Here is a 17,753-nt window from a genome sequence, read left to right as displayed (position 1 = left end):
ATCAGTGGAGGAGTCAGTTGGAGTGCTTAGGAGATTGAGCTCTGAGGTCAGGAGTCTGTGCTCCGCATCTAGAGAGGATTCGCTCCGAGGGCGGTCAGTGCCCCTCAGAGGCTGTCGCCTGGTGTGATGAGACCCCTCCTTCCTGCCTGCAGTTAGCGCCAGGAAAACATTTGCTTTCTGAAAGCTGTCAGTACATGGCTTTCCTTTTTACTCCCCTTTTCTCAGGCCACATTATTTTGTGCATTTTCCATTTTCCCTATCAGTTGGGCGGCCTGGGGAGCCGGCAAGTGGGCACGGGCACAGCTGGAGGCTGGACAACCCAGCAGGGAGGCTGCCTGGAGATAGAGGCTCCCTGCAGCTGCAGGCAGTAAGAACATCAGACCCCTATGTGAACATAGCTCCTGCAAGCAGTCACTGTGGTGGTCTCTGGAGGTCGATTCCAAGGGATTGGGGGTTTCATCTTTACTCCATGCCCTTCTGTATATTCTACATATCCTTCATTGCTCTTTGTAGCCGTCAAAGTGACCAAGAGTGAACATCGTTATTGAGGTCTAATCTGCAAGTAGTGCTGTGTACAGTCCGGAGAAATAGAAAGTCTGGTGGTTCACGTTCAGAAAATAATGTTCAGCCTTAATTGGATCCAACTGTAGCCTTTCCCCTTTGCTTGCCCAATTCTAAAACTAGCAAATTGGGTAGATTGTACCACTGAGCACCTCCAATCAGGGCACAGGGCCTGGCTGTGTTAGGTATATTAGTGGGTGGACTGCCAGTGGGGTGCGCTTGCAGTATGGGTGTGCTGAGGGCAGGCGCCTACCCAGGGTTATCCTGCAGTGTCCACATTGCACAACTGCCAAGGCCGTAACAAGGCGCTGGAGAGCTACTACAGTCCTGTGGCTGGTGGCAGAATTGCATGGGTAAGGTGCCAGGCTGCTCCCACTTCAGGGGCCCAGGTTAGCCTTGCCACTGTAGTGAACCTCCAGGAAAGCTGCAGTCTGGAAGCTTCTGAAGGTCCCCAGCCACACTCCTTCCTGGTTAGAGCATCTTCCTGCTGCAGGAATGTACCTGCTCTCCAGAAGTGCCACTGCCTGTATCAGCCAAGCTCTTGGCCCCCGTTTGGACCTGCATTCATGCAGGCCGGCCTCCCTCCAGCCTTCCTTCCTTCCTTCTTCCTTTCAGCGTGCTGGAATTGTGTGAGTGCTTCTATGATACAAACCTCTAGGTGTGGAAATTCTGGGTGAATTATGGAATTGCGGTAGATTCCAACAAATTGTTCCCACAGCATTGTACCAAATGTCCTGGTGTGGGAAAGCCTGTGTCTTACAGCCTCTTCTGCTGCATGCTGCCAGGATGAGTCACCACCGTGGGTGGATTTTCACTCCCTCGAGGTGCGTTGGTCATTTTATACCCCATCCCCGTAGAAGCCTGTTTTTCTCTGCCTGCTTTTTTCTTTGTTCATCATCTTCCACCACCAGGTCTTCCCTGAACAGTTTCACCTGCCTGTGGAGAGAAGCGCCTCCAGAGGCTGCCGCATTCCAGCCCCTGACCTGAGCGGAGAGGGGCCTGGCTGACTGCAGCCCATATGAGCCCTGCCACTGCCTGCATGTTGTGCAGGGAGGACCAGGGCCCAGGACAGAAGGAAATGGAAGACGTGGAGGGTGCAGCCCCGCTGACCGGAGGCCATGCTTCACTATTCAAGCACAGCTGTCCCTAGACAATCCTGCGCTACCCTTGCATCCAAGCCCCCAGGGAGCCTGCAGCTGTGCTGAATTACATTTGGTCACAGTGGCTAAGAATGTGTTGAGGCTAGGCCAGCTCCTCAGATGGCAGGCCTGGTGGCTCAGGTCCCAGCCATGTCAGCAAGGACTCGCGAACTCCCCTGCCTTAGCCCCTCCATGCCTTAGCCCCTCCATGCCTATCTGAGATGGGAATTTTTCTTGAGTCCAGTTGTTAGGACAGAAACCCAACCCCAAACTGCTTAAACAACCAAGGGAATTTATGACTTAGGTGATGAAAAGTTGAGAGGAAAGTTGGATTTCAGGTGAGACTTGATCCAGTACCTCAACAATATTTCTGAGAACAAAGCTTCTCTCTGTTTCTGTGGTCTGTAGTCTCATCTTCACCGTAAGGTCCTAAAATGCTTCCAGCAGCTCCTGAGGCTGCAAGCGCTATCATTCACATTCAGCAGAAAGTGGCCGAGTACAAGCATCCACGCTGGGCCCCAGTGTCACACTGAGTGGACCAGCTAGGGCCACGTGTTCACTTCTAAACAACGGAATGGAAGGTGACATCTAGGCTCTAAGTTCCAGGACTGGAGCCTGGTTGGAGTGACATTCCTCAGACCAGAAGGATCCCAAAAGAAGTCTGAGTTGTGGGGAGCTGCAGGGCAAGACATGGGGAAGCAAGCACTCATAGACATGCACTGAGCGGCTGCCTCTGTTCCTGGGGATCAGGCAGGCCTTCCCTGGCTGGCAAGGGTGGTGTTGGCTCTCCGTGTCCCCAGGGCTAGCAAGGCCAGTAGCTGGCATGGGGCAACTGCTGGTGACTGGTGGGTAGTGCTTTGTCCAACTCTGCTGTGCTCTGCAGGTGCCTAGGGTTCCAACACCCATCCCCTGGTACTGCCACCTGGGAAGGGTGGGGGCAGGCAACAGGTGAGGCAGCCGGAGCGTGGCCCAGAGCTGGGGAGGGAAAGGGTTAGATTCTGCCTGTGGACTCCCAGGAGGCTGGGGGAACTGAGGACAAGCTGGGGGCAGAGTTCAGCTTTGAACACACCCAAATTGAGGCGCCCAAGGACATGTGAGAGGACAACAGGCCATTGATGCCTGGGGCTGGATTGCAGAAGAGGGACAGGGCTGAGCGAGATCTGTGTGGGAGTAGAGGCCCTGCAGGGCAAGACCCTGGAAGGGATCCTGAGACTAGTGCCCCCAGGGAGATGGAGAGGGGCGGCTCTGCTGCCTCCACAACATAAATGGCTTTCTGTTCTTTATAAATAACCCAGTCTCAGACATTCTGTCATAGCAGCACAGATGGACCAAGACACTTCCGAACATTAGCTTCATGTGGTGTGGGAATCATGTTAGAGCCTCCATCAGAAGACATGGAGAGAAAGGGAATGAGCAGAGAGGAATAGCTGCTTCCCGCGGAGAAGGCACACAGTGGCCTCCAGCCTGGCTTTCCATCTCTGAATTTTTCTGCCTTGTTTGATGAATTGAATGCTTAAGAAACTTCAGCCTCGCCTGCCCCTGCCTTGCTTTTCTCTTTGCTGGTTGCTGAGATTAAAGATGTGGTCCTAAACAGGAGCTTCCAGGACATCCTGGTGGCTCTGCCCCCGGGCTCTGGTTGGTCTCTGGAACTCTGGTGGACCTGCCTGGACCTCAGGAGGTCTCCTCCCTCCGGCTGTCTGCCCCCTCTGCTGCGGCTTTCTTCAGGGAGTCTGGGCTCCTTGAGGGCCACAGAGCTCTGGGATTTCAAGACTGGTCCATACCACGCTAGTGAGGCAAGGGAAGTGCCTGTCACTGTCTGCATTCATGGCTTGGCCACTGGTGGGGGCTCCACTTCGCAGGATGGACTCGGCCCTGGCCCCCTCCCCAGGCACTCTGTGGTCAGCAGCACCTGCTTAGGTTCACCTTGAACACCAGCCCAGGCAGCAGGGTGTGGCTGGGGCTGGCCTCACTGCAAGAGTTTATAATTTCCCCTTTTAAAAAATACAATAAGAAGACTCCAAAGAAAATGGAGAGAGTGCAAGAAGCCACCTCCCAGGCTCCTTGGCAGCCACCTGCACTACTTTCCCGGGAGCCCCCTCCTCAAGTGCCCTGCCCTGGTGCAGCTGTACCACTGCCTGCACCCCTGCTGCCAGGCCAGGGACTCACAAGGAGGGAAGCCTCACCAGGAAGTCCCTGTGAGTCACTTGACCCCCTCGAGCTGCCAGGGTCCCAGTATACCCTGCTTACTGCCCTGGCCACATACTCTCACCCAGGCAAAGCCCTGCCCCAGGCTTGAGGCTGATGGAGGGGCCTCAGCCTGGGGCCACTGCAGAGGATGACATTCTTCCTTGTGACAAGTGGGTAGCACCACAAAGAGAGGTCTGGACAAGAAGTCCTGGAGAATGCCTTAGGTACACACTGTAGGTAAAGTGGATGGACACGCCATCTGGCCCAGCTTTCCCTAAGACACCAGGCTGATAACTGCAGCAGGGTGGCGAGGTGCTAGAGGCCAGACCACTCTGAAAGTCCATGGAAAGGACCAGACAGGGGGGATGAGGGAGTCAGTGCCCTCAGGTGGGGACAAGCTGGGAAGTGGATTGGGTGGGCTGAACCCTAGGTAGGTGCTGCCCTGCTGGCAAGAAGAGGCAGAGGCCTGGAGAGGGGCAGAGTGTGGGGGGAGGCAGTGGCCAGGGTCCAGGAGCAATTCTGGGCTGAACACCATGCAGGGGAAATCCTTGCTTTATTTATCCACAGAAATACCCTCACAGTGACAGTGAAGCCACCGAGCCCACGCAGGCTCCTCCATCCTGGCTGGTCAGTGGTAGTCACAGCATCCTCAGCAGACCTGTTGCATGGCCTGCGACAGGTGAGGTGGGTGGGTGCTCACTGGGCAGCCCATCTGGCCCACCACAGCATCTGGAGGGAAGAGACAGAGGCTTGGATGAATCCAAGTCCTGTCGGGCTTGTCCCCGGAGCCAGGGGCCTCAGAACCCAGCAGTGCCCTGACTTGCCACTTTGTTCCACCAGAAAGTTGGGGCCTGAGGGTCCCTCAGCACATGCAGCAAGGATCAGAAACCCCCATATGCCCCACTTAAGTGAGGCTCGTGTACATCCCCCCTGTGTTTCTACTTGGCCCGGCCGGTCAGGGCCTTGAGCTCTGGCAGGCCCGTCCAGCCCTCCCTGCTTCCCCGAAGCTGCCCCCCTTCGTCTGTCTGGTGAGCCCTGGGTGCCATCACCTGCCCCAGCCCTACTGTTTTGTTAGGAAGGATTCAGAACAAGAGTTGAAGAACCAAAATAAGGTTGGTGTCAAGGGAGGGAGAGGGCAAGAAAAGCTGCATGAGGCTGTCCCCGGGCTGCTGCTGCTTGGCTGCAGGAGGGCAGGAGGGAACTTGGCCACTTGGACTCACCTGCTCAGGACAGGAAGGTGCGCACACAGCTGCGGATGGCTGCCCTGCAGATGGGACACTGCTGCAGGCTGGGGGCGCACTCTGCACAGACGAGGTGGCCGCAGGGCACAAAGACCACGGACACGGCTCTGTCCAGGCACACCTTGCACCTCCTCTCCTCCCGCAGCCGCTGCAGCTGCTCCTGCATGTCGCCGGCTCCTGGAGGCTCAGAACCCACCCCCAGCACCTTCAGGACTGGCTCCCTGGGGCACTGTGACAGGAGCCCCACCCTCTATGGCTGACTGCAGTCTGGCTGTCTGGGCCTGAGACCAGGAGGCCTGGGATGGACCAGCCCCACAGGAACCCTCTGCCCCCCACCCCCCGCCCAGCCCCCACCCCAGAGGACCCGGGTTGCACCTGGCTCCCTGGCACCTTCAGGCTGGGCCTCTCTTCTGGGCATGAGCAGCTCAGGGCCCTCATGGACAGGAGCTGTGGGCAGTTCGGAATGGGCTTGAGGCCTAGCCCCCAAGGGGTCCAGTAGCCAAAGAGGTCCAGTTCTGATCACGAGAGCAGAAAGCCTGACTCTGGAGTGACCTTGCTGCTCTCAAGAGTGATGAGCCTGAGGCCAGAGACTTTCTGAAGGGGCCACCAAGAATTTGGGCGCTTTGCCTGTCCAGCCCCTTAGTGAGGTGGAGGCAGGCAGTGTCCAGAGGGATAAGCAAGGACAGGGACAGGAGGGGAAGATAGTGTCCAGAGGGCTGGAGGTACCTCTGGCCCTCGCCACTTGGTCCCCATTTTCTTCCTGGAGCAGGTTGGCCACTAGCTGTGATGAGGATATGCTGGTAGACACATCTGGGCACTGGCTCCTCTCTGACCACTCCTGGCCACCCCTGGCATCTGCAAGGCAGAGAGCAGGTGGGGCTAGGGCCTCAGGGTCCTGGAGAAAGGCCAGTGGTCTCCGACTCCACTTGGCCAACGCCTAGGTGGGATCTGGGTTTGGATGAGGCGCAGTGAAGGGTCACTCTTAGGCTGGGGAGTTCCCAGAGGGCACTCCTGTCAGAGGGGAGGACCGTGAACTCATCACCACGATCGCCATGGACAGAGCACTCTGGTGCACCATGCAGTGCACCATGCAGTGCACCAGAGCATCCCATGGACCCAAAGAGGCTAAGGCTGTCCTCATGTCACAGCTCAGAGCACTGAGGCTCAGACAAAGCTACTTGCCTGTGACCAGAGTTGGCCAGTAGAAGGGACAGGGTCTGAAGACCCTCACACCCCTGCCCCATGGGCACCTGGGCTTGGCCAATGCCTTCTGCTCCATGGTGGCAAGGGGAAGCCATGGCCTCACCTAGAGCCCTGGACACACCTGTCCGGCAGGGTAGGGACACCTTTAGCCTTGCCACACCACAGGCTGTGGGTGCTGGGAGCAGCTTGGGCCACAGGTCAGCTCTCACCTGAGGGGGCGGCGTCTTCTGGTTCCTCCCACTGGTCCTGTAGGAGAACACCCGTGCCCTGAGGGAGCGGGGCAGGGGATGCCCACCCACCCAGCCCCAGGGAGAGACTGAATTTACCCAGGAGCCGAGCAGCGAGCAGTAGGCCTCCTGGACACTGCGGACAAAGCCCCTTCCTTTTGACCGGAGCAGGAATTGGCACCTGAAGTAAGTTTGAGCCAGGTCAGGGACAGACTGTTGGAGCGCCACTGTCAAGCCTAACCCGAGGAGCCTCTTGGGGCCAGGGTTGTGCTTTCTGTTCCTGACAATCCCACTGTGCTCCATAGCAGGCAGTCGGCATTCTTGCCAGTCGGGCACTTGCTGGGACGTCAGCCTGGGAGACAGGCTCGGAGGAGCACAAGTGGGAGAATTTCTGCTCCAGTAGCCCTTCCAGAGAGGCTCTACTGTGAAAAATCGGATGTCGGCCACCCTTGCGGGGTGCCCATGCCCTGGGACTGGAGGAGATGAGGAGCTGGGGCCAGTCCTTGTCTTGGCTGGACAGAGTTCGTTGAGGTCCTTCCCACCCTGACCCTGCCATCAGACCTGGACTCCCCAGAGGGTGTTACCTGGGGAACCACTTGGCGTGCTCCGTCCAGGGGTCGTCGCCGCACTCCCAGCTCTGCAGACCCCCGTAGCAGTAGAAGCACCTTACTTTGTCCTGCTGGCCTGGGTGTTGGAGAAATGCTGGCCCCAGCCCTGGCACTTGGCCAGGATCCCTCCCACCTGGTAACCCTGGGGGTCCCCTCGGGGCTGTGAAACTTAGGTGGGGCTTGGGGCCCCCAGTGGTCTTTCCTGCCAGGAAGTTAACAAGAAGGGGCAGGGTGCCCCAGGGCTCTACTGTTATTTCATGGGTACCTCTAGAGGACAATGCCTGGGGCGACTGTCAGGAGGCCAGAGCATTCAGGAAAGAGTTGAGCTGGCATCCACATTGTTCCAGAGGGACTGGCTGGGGGACGGCCCACAGTAGCTGTGGCCTGGGAGAGTCAGGGAACCCCAGCAGCCAGGAAAGATTCCCAGTGGCGGGAGGAAGGGGGTCAGCCCCTTAAATGCCAGTCTGGTGCCAGTCTTGGTTTTAGGGGCCCATGTGTATCTCGCCTACCCCTGCTGGCCACTCCCCTCACTATGAGCAGATGAGCCCTGTGGCATCCGCTGCAGAGACCACATGGGGTTTCTGCAGGTATATCCAACAAATGTCGCCCCAGGGCCTCCCCCACCTCTACCTGCTGACCTCAGGAGGCCCCTTCTCAGGTGATTGTACCAACACTGATCCTCCCCGCCCAGGGTGCAACTCCCTTAAGTCAGTTTGGCCTCTTACTGGACAGCACCCAGGTAAGGAAGGACCCAGGTCCTGCAACCCCACCTGTGACAATGACCCTGGCTGGGCCCCCACTAACCAAGTCCCCGTGGAGCCTGCTGGCTGTCCTCATCTGGGGAGGGGCAGACCTGAGGCTGAACCTGAGCTGAGCACTCAGCTGCAGTTTCAGGCGAGGTGCAGCTGGAGCCACAGAGGTGGCCCATGCCTGGAGGAAAACTGGCACTTTGGGAAACTTTTGTGGAGTTGGGCCCTGGTGCCGGCCTGCGGAAATCTCCCACAAGCTGAGAGGCAGCCAGGATGAGCACTACCTGTGTGGGCCACTTCCCGATTTTGTCCTCCAAGCCTCTATTGCCCTGGAATAAAGGGTACGGGCCACTCTTATTGCCAAGGTGCTGGAGCTCTGGAGCAGTGGGGACCTCTGAGGAGCAGAGTGCCTGCAGGCCTACCTGGCCAGGTGTGGCCCCAGCCAGGCAGCCTCACAGTCTTTGATGCTGCAGGGCAGAGCAAGCCCTCCCCCAGTACCTCAGGTTCTTACTGACTCCTGGGAGGGGCAGGTGTGAGGAGGGAGCCATGGAAGGGGTGCAGTCACCCCCTTGGTGGGCCAGCACTCCCTGTGGGGGTGGGCAGAGCCCTGGGGCTGGCAGAGACCCGCAGCAGGAAGACCCCCAGGACTCACCTGTGTGGAAGAAGCCAGCAGCAGCCAGTGCCTCAGGCTGAACCCCAGCAGTAGGTGGCCAGTCATAGAAAGAGGCCAGCCGCAGTTCCTCAGAGCCCATCCCAGGGAAGGCAGGCCCTGTGGGCAAGCTGGCCCCAACCTCCCCTGCCTCTTCCTCCTCTGTCAGGGTGCGCAACTGGCCCAGGATCTGCCCATCCACGTGGTCCTGGCCCGGGACACTACCACAGAGACAGCGGAGTCTGTGACGCTCCCACCTGGGGCCGCAGCCAGCTGCCCAGGGTCCTGGCTCTGGGCCACAGCAAAGGCACTTGGCCCTGCCCTTGGGCCCCATGGAGAGAACTCCAGATTTGCCCAGGTCTGCAGCACGCAGCCACTCCTAAAATGTATCCAGTAACCGCCTTGCCTCCTAACCCTGGGCCCTCCCTACCCCACACTGATGGCAGAGGGGACAAATACAGTCCTGCCACCAGTTCCCCGGAGCTGCTGCTTTCTAGAGGGGCCAGGGCGGCAGCCTGGTCACATGCTCTTTGCAGCTGGGTATGTCACGGGGCCTTGGCAGGGGATATGACAGGACGGCAGAGTGCCACAGATCCCACTCCACTCACGGGGGTAGTGGCCTCTCTTGTAACAAGGGGGAGGGGACAGCACAGGGAACCCCTTCCCTGGCTTCCTCTAGAAGGCTGGCACTGTCCCCCAAGATTGGGGGCTGGGGACGGGGGACATCGGGCAGTGGGTACTGCTGTCAGGTCCGGGGCATGGGTGCCAAGTACAGCCTTTGGAAGCAGATCCTGGGCCCAGGTGAGGACACGGGAACTTTGCTGTGGAACAGGGTTTCCATCCTGGCTGCAGTCAGGGCCCTGTGCTCTGTCCCCAGACCCAACAGGGAGGGAGTGGGTTTGAGCTCTGCTGCTAACGTAGACCCCAAACCTCTGTGTCTTTGCACAACATCAGAGCTTACTGAGTAACAATAAATCCACAGGCTACACCACTTTGATGGGGGCAGTGCCCTGAATACTCATGAGAAAACTGATGTGACTCCATTAAAAAAAAAAAAAAAATTAAACCAGCCTCTACCTCAAGGCCTGTCCAAAGGGAGGAGGGTAACCCTTGTCCTTGGAAAAACCCACAGAGGGTTCCTAGGCACTAGCCACCCTGCTGAGTTGTTTGTCTGTAAATAACAGGAGAGATCTGTGGCGCAGGGTGTCCCTGACTCGTTTAAGCTAGTTCCTGGAAACACCAAAGAACGTGTGAGGCCTAATGCCTGACTGTGAGGACCCATAGCAACCCCCTAGCAACCCCCAATCAGCATGAGACAGGGAAAATACCTGGGATGCCAGGTGACCCCCCAGTAGTCTCAGTGATTGATAACACGTTAGGAAACCATGTAGTGTAGCACGTGCACCCCTCACAGATTAAACCAATCACTTCAAATGAATCCACCTCCTGTACTGACCAATCACTCCTACCCAACTTGTTCCCGCCAATGAATGTACTAATCAATGCTAAGAGCTGTTGTTTGATTTTCCCCTCGGTATGGAATGATTTGCTGTGTGATGCTTACAGTATCCCCCCAAACCTATAAAATCTCACTGAGCAAAGGACCGGGACTCACTCCTCTGAACCGCTGCGTCGGGAACGGTTGTGAGTCCAGGCTGGAGCTGGCAATAAACACTCTTGTGTGCTTGCTTTGGATTCAGCTCCTGGTGGTCTTTTGGGGTCCCCCAAATCCGGCATGACACTCACAGGTCACCTGGTTGTCAATCTGGACAAACACAAGTTCTTGTATTCTAATCTCACCTTCCAACATCTGTAACACTCATGATTTCTTCCTTTTTTTTTTCTTTTTTCTTTTTTGGTATCAGATATTGAACCAAAGGGTACCTAACCACTGAGACACATCCCCAGCCCTTTTTATTTTATTTTTTATTCAGGATTTTCGTAAGTTGCTTAGGGCCTCACTAAGTTTCTGAGGCTGGCCTTGAACTTGGGATCCTCCTGCCTCAGCCTCCTGAGGCACACAATTGCAGGCATGGCCACTGCACCTGACTTACTTTCTAATGCCTGTAACATGTAACAGTCACACACACACTCAATTGTAGAAAGACAAAGAAAGGGTTTTAAGGCAGCCACAGGGGTCAGGAGGCTGAACTAAGAGCAAAGGCAGATAAATTACCAGCACAAGAACTTGTTCAGGGCACAGAAGTGGCAAAGCACGGGAACTTCTGCTAGGCCAAGGTTCAGACATCAGTCACCGTTCCAGAGTGTCAGCCTGAGAGGCCAGCTTAGAGTCGGCCCTGCATGGCTGTCACAGGCAGGAGAAACCACATTCTGCTTAAGCCTGAGGACAGAAATTCAGAGGGTTGCTGCTGTGGCAATGTTCCTGGGCAAGACTAGGGATGAGTGACCAGGAGACAGAATTAGGGTAGCGCTGTGTTCAGTCACGGCAATGCTCCTCCTTTAAGGGCCCTGAATGAGGGTATTCCTGGGGGTCTATATCAATTGGCGGTCTCCTGTGTTATAGGCTGGTGGGCCTGGGTTTTCAAACATCAGTTTGATGTGTCCATGCATCTGTTGACTTTGATTAATCTGGCAAGTTCACAGGTGGTCATTCCTACTATGCAAGTAATTCATCTTTTGTGCCTTGTGGTTGCGACAGGCAGATGATGGTAGTATACATATACAATCAAGGTGTGGATATATTCCACCTCGGTGCTCAAATCAAAATGGGGTATCTTATGGCAAATTAGTGTTTTACAAATTAGAAACAAAGGGTTAGACCCAGCCTACGATCACTGTTGAATACACTGGAGTCACTCAGGGCAGGCACAGCCTGAGGAGTGCTGTTCTACACACCATGGAGTCACTAGGGCAGGCGCAGCCTGAGGACTGCTGTCCTACACACCATGGAGTCACTAGGGCAGGCGCAGCCTGAGGACTGCTGTTCCACACACCATGGAGTTACTAGGGCAGGCACAGCCTGAGGACTGCTGTCCTACACACCATAGAGTCACTAGGGCAGGCGCAGCCTGAGGACTGCTGTCCTACACACCATGGAGTCACTAGGGCAGGCGCAGCCTGAGGACTGCTGTCCTACACACCATGGAGTCACCAGGGCAGGCGCAGCCTGAGAACTGCTGTCCTACACACCATGGAGTCACCAGGGCAGGCACAGCCTGAGGACTGCTGTTCCACTCATCATGGAGTCACTAGGGCAGGCGCAGCCTGAGGACTGCTGTCCTACACACCATGGAGTCACCAGGGCAGGCGCAGCCTGAGGACTGCTGTCCTACACACCATGGAGTCACCAGGGCAGGCACAGCCTGAGGACTGCTGTTCCACTCATCATGGAGTCACTAGGGCAGGCGCAGCCTGAGGACTGCTGTCCTACACACCATGGAGTCACCAGGGCAGGCGCAGCCTGAGGACTGCTGTCCTACACACCATGGAGTCACCAGGGCAGGCGCAGCCTGAGGACTGCTGTCCTACACACCATGGAGTCACTAGGGCAGGCGCAGCCTGAGGACTGCTGTCCTACACACCATGGAGTCACCAGGGCAGGCACAGCCTGAGGACTGCTGTTCCACTCATCATGGAGTCACTAGGGCAGGCACAGCCTGAGGACTGCTGTTCTGTACACCATGGAGTCACTAGGGCAGGCACAGCCTGAGGACTGCTGTCCTACTCACCATGGAGTCACCAGGGCAGGCACAGCCTGAGGACTGCTGTCCTACACACCATGGAGTCACCAGGGCAGGCACAGCCTGAGGACTGCTGTCCTACACACCATGGAGTCACTAGGGCAGGCGCAGCCTGAGGACTGCTGTCCTACACACCATGGAGTCACTAGGGCAGGCACAACCTGAGGACTGCTGTCCTACACACCATGGAGTCATTAGGGCAGGTGCAGCCTGAGGACTGCTGTCCTACTCACCATGGAGTCACCAGGGCAGGCACAGCCTGAGGACTGCTGTCCTACACACCATGGAGTCACTAGGGCAGGCACAGCCTGAGGACTGCTGTCCTACTCACCATGGAGTCACCAGGGCAGGCACAGCCTGAGGACTGCTGTTCCACACACCATGGAGTCACCAGGGCAGGCACAGCCTGAGGACTGCTGTCCTACACACCATGGAGTCACTAGGGCAGGCACGGCCTGAGGACTGCTGTCCTACACACCATGGAGTCACTAGGGCAGGCACAGCCTGAGGACTGCTGTCCTACACACCATGGAGTCACCAGGGCAGGCGCAGCCTGAGAACTGCTGTTCTACACACCACGGAGTCACCAGGGCAGGCACAGCCTGAGGACTGCTGTCCTACACACCATGGAGTCACCAGGGCAGGCACAGCCTGAGGACTGCTGTTCCACTCATCATGGAGTCACTAGGGCAGGCGCAGCCTGAGGACTGCTGTTCTACACACCATGGAGTCACCAGGGCAGGCGCAGCCTGAGGACTGCTGTCCTACTCACCATGGAGTCACTAGGGCAGGCACAGCCTGAGGACTGCTGTCCTACACACCATGGAGTCACCAGGGCAGGCGCAGCCTGAGAACTGCTGTTCTACACACCACGGAGTCACCAGGGCAGGCGCAGCCTGAGGACTGCTGTTCTACACACCATGGAGTCACCAGGGCAGGCGCAGCCTGAGGACTGCTGTCCTACACACCATGGAGTCACCAGGGCAGGCACAGCCTGAGGACTGCTGTTCCACTCATCATGGAGTCACTAGGGCAGGCGCAGTCTGAGGACTGCTGTTCTACACACCACGGAGTCATTAGGGCAGGCGCAGCCTGAGGACCGCCGTCGTATACATCGTAAAGACAAGGTGGGCTCAGTGCACTCTTCACAGTCTGTTAGGCAGCCTGGGTGCCTAGGTGGGCGGGTCAGCAATGCTTAGAACTCCTGGAAGTGGCAGGGAAGAGGCCTGGAGGGTGCAGGGCCTGCAGTCTACCCAGCCTGCACCAAGCCCCAGGCAAGCCTTCCCTCACCCCCTGAGCACCCTCTTCCTGGTTTCATGGTTCTATAGGCTTTTTACAACAGTTTGCAAAGTGTAAAAGAGGAGGCCAGCAGGGCAGGAAACTGACCCTTCCCGTCCGGCAGGAAAGACACTCCAGTGGCTCAGCCCAGAGCACGAGGTGAGCCTGGTGCACACAGCCAGGTTGCAAAGACAGGCCTGTGGGCTGGGGCAGTAGCCTCGTGGTAGACGCTTGCCTAGCATGTGTGAAGCACTGGATTCAATACTCAGTACCACATAAAAATAAGTAAATGAAGGCATGTGTCCACCTACAACACCTTGGTGAGTCTGGATACTCCACCTCCCTCACCTGGCCCTTCCCTGCGCACCTGCCTCGTGGAGCCATGCACTGGACAAGGATATGCCCTCTTGGGGCCCCGATCACCATCTGCTTGAACTAGCCACTCAGCCTTGAAGCTGTTAGGGTCCCTGTGAGACCCTGAGACCCTCTGCTCTTAGATGCCCTGGACATCTGTCCCTGCAGGGAGTCAAGACAAAGTGTGCCTGGAGACCAGGTAGCTCCCATGGGAGACAGACATCTCCCATGCCCAGGTGCTGGTTGGCAGGCCTGGCTGGGGCAGTTGGACCCAGGGGAAGGGCATGGATAGCACACTGTCCAGGTAGCTCCAGAGTCATAAGAGGGCCTGGCTGCACATTCCAGGGATGGTCCTGAGGGCAGGGGAGGACACAGGCCACACACCAGGCAGAACTTCCCAACCCACTGGTCTGGAGTGGGCTCGGATAGCTGGGCCTTCACCCCTCTGTCCTAAATGTCCTCTCAGTGAAGTGCCTGGCTCCCTGGGTCATTCAGAACTGCTGACCTTTGGTCTCATCAGCAAAGTCTTCAGCTGGGGGTTTTCCCACAAGGACACTCTCTGTCCAGCTGTACCCCACCTTCAGGAAGTTGGCCCTGTCTGTCTCCTTGGGGCTAATGCAAAGTGGAAGGGACTTAATGGGCCCAGCAGTGTGGCTGGGCCCTGAGCTGAGCCCCAGTGGTCATCAGTGGCCTCCAGACATGGAAGGACTTCTTCAAGCCCAGAGCATCCTGCACAGAGGAGGCAGGGAGTCCAAGGGGACACCACAGCCTCTGCTGAGTGTGGCCTTGTGTGCAGTTCCTGAAACTGGAACTGTCCGAGTGTTGCCTATACAATTACATTTTAAAAGGCAGGACACAGCAATACCCGTCACATGCTTGTTCCAGAAGGCTCAGGAATACTGAAGACACAAAGAAACCCGCTGCTGGCAGTTTCTGGACACTGTGGTGCTTTGCAGCTTTGCAAGGAGGCAGACCTGGGGACTGGGGCCCTCTGTCTTTGCAACTCTCAGTTTGTAGCAAATACCGCGGCCTCCTGACTCAAGAGCTGCCACTTCTCCCTCCCTTCTTCAGATGACCTGAGCCTTTCTCCTGTTTGCTCGTCTCTCACTTCCCACCGTGTGTCCCTTTGGGCTCAGCTGAGGACTGTCCTGTGCGTCTTGGCGGTCAGCTCTCCCGAGCTCCATGAGGCTGGCACGCTGCCTTCCCCAGTCTGCAGTGCTTCCAGGTGTGCTGGGCTGGGCTGGGCTGGGGGACTCCAGAGAAAAGACACCTCCCCAAGGCCAGTGCCTGACCTTTCACTCTCAGAGCCGCCTCCTGCTGGCTCTGGGAATGCTTGGTGAGTCTTTTAATATTTTAGTATAAAACAAGTCTAGACTTTTTCCAGAGGGAGAGTATTGGGTTTCTTAGACAGGGCTGGCGTTCATCCGGGGTAAGAGACGGGGCTGAGCCAGGGCCTGGGGAGGCCCAGCGCTCTGGGGCTGGGGAGAAGGATGCTTCCTTCAGCTCACGGTCACTGTGCTCTGGGAGGCCTGCAGGGGCCGCATTCCCTTACAGAAGCCATGGTAGTCCTCTGGAATGAGCACAGCTCATCACCATCTCAGAGTTGAGGGGACTGAGGCCCAGAGCCGGATGGTGAGTTTGCTGAGAGCCGAGATGGGCAGGTCAGTCAGGGAGGCAGAGGCCACTGTCTGCCTGCTCGTCCCCATACCTGGTCAAGCTCCATGGGGGCCAGGTCCCAGGGCTCTCCATCACTATCAGCTCAGCAGGCACACCCCATGTGGCACCATGGGGACAAGGCTCCCTTCTGGCTCCCCCTGCCCGTGCCCATGTCCTGCGTGGGTCTCCCTGTGGAGGAAAGACTGCCCCCACCTGGGCCCCACAGCCTGACCTTTGTCTCCACTGCAAGCAGAAGCCCAGAGCAGCTCACAGCCCTCCCTGGACTGCCCCCCATGAGCCTCAGGGCCCAGACATTGGGAAGGAGGGGGAGGGGAGGCGCAGGGAGGGGCCAGTCACAGCCCCTCCCCTGTCGCCTGACCAGGAAGCCTGCTGCCCTGGTGTTTTGTGACAAGGGGCAATGGAGGGCCCTCCGCAGGCCCCACCCCTCCTCTTGAGGCTGACACTCCAGGGAGCCCTGTCATTCCCCTGGGAATGTCCCCTCCTGTGGCCTCGGAGCAGGTGCACCAGGGTGCTTGGGGCTCCAGGCCAGTGCAGGAGGCTGCCAGGAGCAGGCGTGGGCAGAAGGGCTGGGGAGGGGCCAGAGCCCTGGGGCACGTGGCACCAGCTCCCACCCATCCTGCCTGGCCATCTGTTCTCCACCTGGTAGCGGGGCAGGGGGCCAGGGGCTCCCACCCTGGGGTGTGGGTTCACTACAGTGCTCAGGCCAGAGGCTGCTGGACCAGAGGGGGTGTGGAGCCCAGGAGGAGGAGGCAGGAGGAGGTAGGAAGAGTGCTCCTGGGTCTGCCCTGCAGAGCAGGGTGGCGCCTTTCTCCAACCCTTCCCACCCTGAGCTCACCAGCACAGACCCCACCCCAGTAGCCTGGGGGCTGACTGCTCGATGAGCAGGTCACCCCAGGCAGCGTGGAGGGAGTGGGCTGGTGCTCCTGAGGGGCCACTCCCCTGGGCACCCCTGTCAGAGTCTTCCAGGACCTGGGAGCCCCAAGGTGTCCTGCCAATGGGGAGCATCTGGGCGTTTCTTGGCTGAGGCTGCCCTGGTGCTGGCTCCTGGTCGGGGCTGGGGCACAGTGGGCAGAGCTGGGAAAGGCCAGGACAGGGCTGGCCCACCGTGCCCTTCTCCCCACTGGCTAGACTGGACTTGGCTGGGCCAGACATGGACCCAACTGAGGGATGTGCTTGTGGTGAGCCTCTGTTCTTCAAGTGCAGCTGTCTGGTGTACATCTCTGAGGTATCTGTAGTGGCCACTCCCTGACATGGGTCTGTTGAATCAGATGTATCTCCTGGCCTTGAAAGGGCAGGAGGGCCAGAGGAGGAGCTTGTGTTCCCACAGCTTGCAGTGTACTGACCAGCCCTGCTGTGATCTTGTGGTCCCAAACTCCAGGCTAGGAGTTCAGGTGATTGTTAGGTTCCCTTTCAGGAATGGCTGTATCAGGGAGCTCTTGAAACCCAGCAGGGGTTCTGGGGAAGGAAGTAAAAGGCTTCAGAGTGGGAGTATGACAGTGTTCATCCCATCGCCAGGGAAGCAGAGTTTGAGGGTGAGCAGATGACAGGGGCGCTCAAGTCTCACTGAGTATCAGGCTCTCAAGTCTCCACTGAGTGGAGGCCTTGTGTTTTTGTATGGGGATTGATTCCAGGGGTGCTTAACCACTCAGCCACACCCCCAGCCCTTTTTAGTTTTTACTTTGAGACGGGGTCTTGTTAAGTTTCTTGGGGCTTTGCTAGGGCTGCTTGAGGCTGACCTTGAATTTTCGATCCTCCTGCCTCAGCCTCAGTCGCTAGGATTACTGGCATGGCCTCAGCGCTCAGCACAAAGAGGGCTTTGAACACCCAGCTCCACCCCCAGGGAGTTTAGGTTCTTCTGGTCTGGGGCTGGGATGCCTGTTTCCTCCACCAGCCTCAAAGGACAGGGCCTGGGGGCTGGGCTGGGTCATCCAAGACATCAGCTATTAGCCCCGTGTGGCCACTTAGATTTCTTTTAAATAAAATGAAATCGGGGCTGGGGTTGTGGCTCAGTGGTACAGCACTAGCGTAGCATGTGTGAGGCCCTGGGTCAATCCTCAGCACCACTCATAAAAAAATAAATAAATAAATAAAATAAAGGTATTGTATCCATCTACAACTAAAAATATTGAAAAAAATTAAATGAAATGGAGAACAGAGTTCCTCAATTTCAAGTGCCCAG

General features: G+C 57.4%; 1 protein-coding gene across 1 annotated transcript; it reads right to left on the bottom strand.

The window, feature by feature from the left end:
- Nucleotides 1–5,111: 5,111 nt before the first annotated feature.
- Birc7 (baculoviral IAP repeat containing 7) lies at nucleotides 5,112–8,898 on the bottom strand. The gene is made up of 6 exons (XM_027954122.2): nucleotides 8,568–8,898; nucleotides 7,143–7,242; nucleotides 6,658–6,739; nucleotides 6,541–6,577; nucleotides 5,504–5,575; nucleotides 5,112–5,305 (listed from the first exon to the last, which is right to left on the bottom strand). The coding sequence occupies exons 1-6, from the start codon at nucleotides 8,896–8,898 to the stop codon at nucleotides 5,112–5,114; spliced, it is 816 nt and encodes a 271-aa protein (XP_027809923.2).
- Nucleotides 8,899–17,753: the final 8,855 nt, after the last annotated feature.

The sequence above is a fragment of the Marmota flaviventris genome, chromosome 2, assembly GCF_047511675.1.
Source record: "Marmota flaviventris isolate mMarFla1 chromosome 2, mMarFla1.hap1, whole genome shotgun sequence".
NCBI classification, from domain to species: Eukaryota; Metazoa; Chordata; class Mammalia; order Rodentia; family Sciuridae; genus Marmota; species Marmota flaviventris.
Note: the sequence above shows the minus strand (reverse complement) of the source record. Positions and strands in the feature narration are given on the sequence as shown.

Excerpts from the sequence above, each read along its gene's own strand:
- Birc7 (XM_027954122.2), bottom strand. The coding sequence starts at position 8,898 with ATGGGGCCCAAGGGCAGGGCCAAGTGCCTTTGCTGTGGCCCAGAGCCA. Across the intron at positions 5,576-6,540 it reads AGAAGACGCCGCCCCCTCAG|CTCCTGTCCATGAGGGCCCT; the intron begins GTGAGAGCTGAC and ends AACTGCCCACAG. Across the intron at positions 5,306-5,503 it reads TGAAGGTGCCAGGGAGCCAG|GAGCCGGCGACATGCAGGAG; the intron begins GTGCAACCCGGG and ends CTGAGCCTCCAG.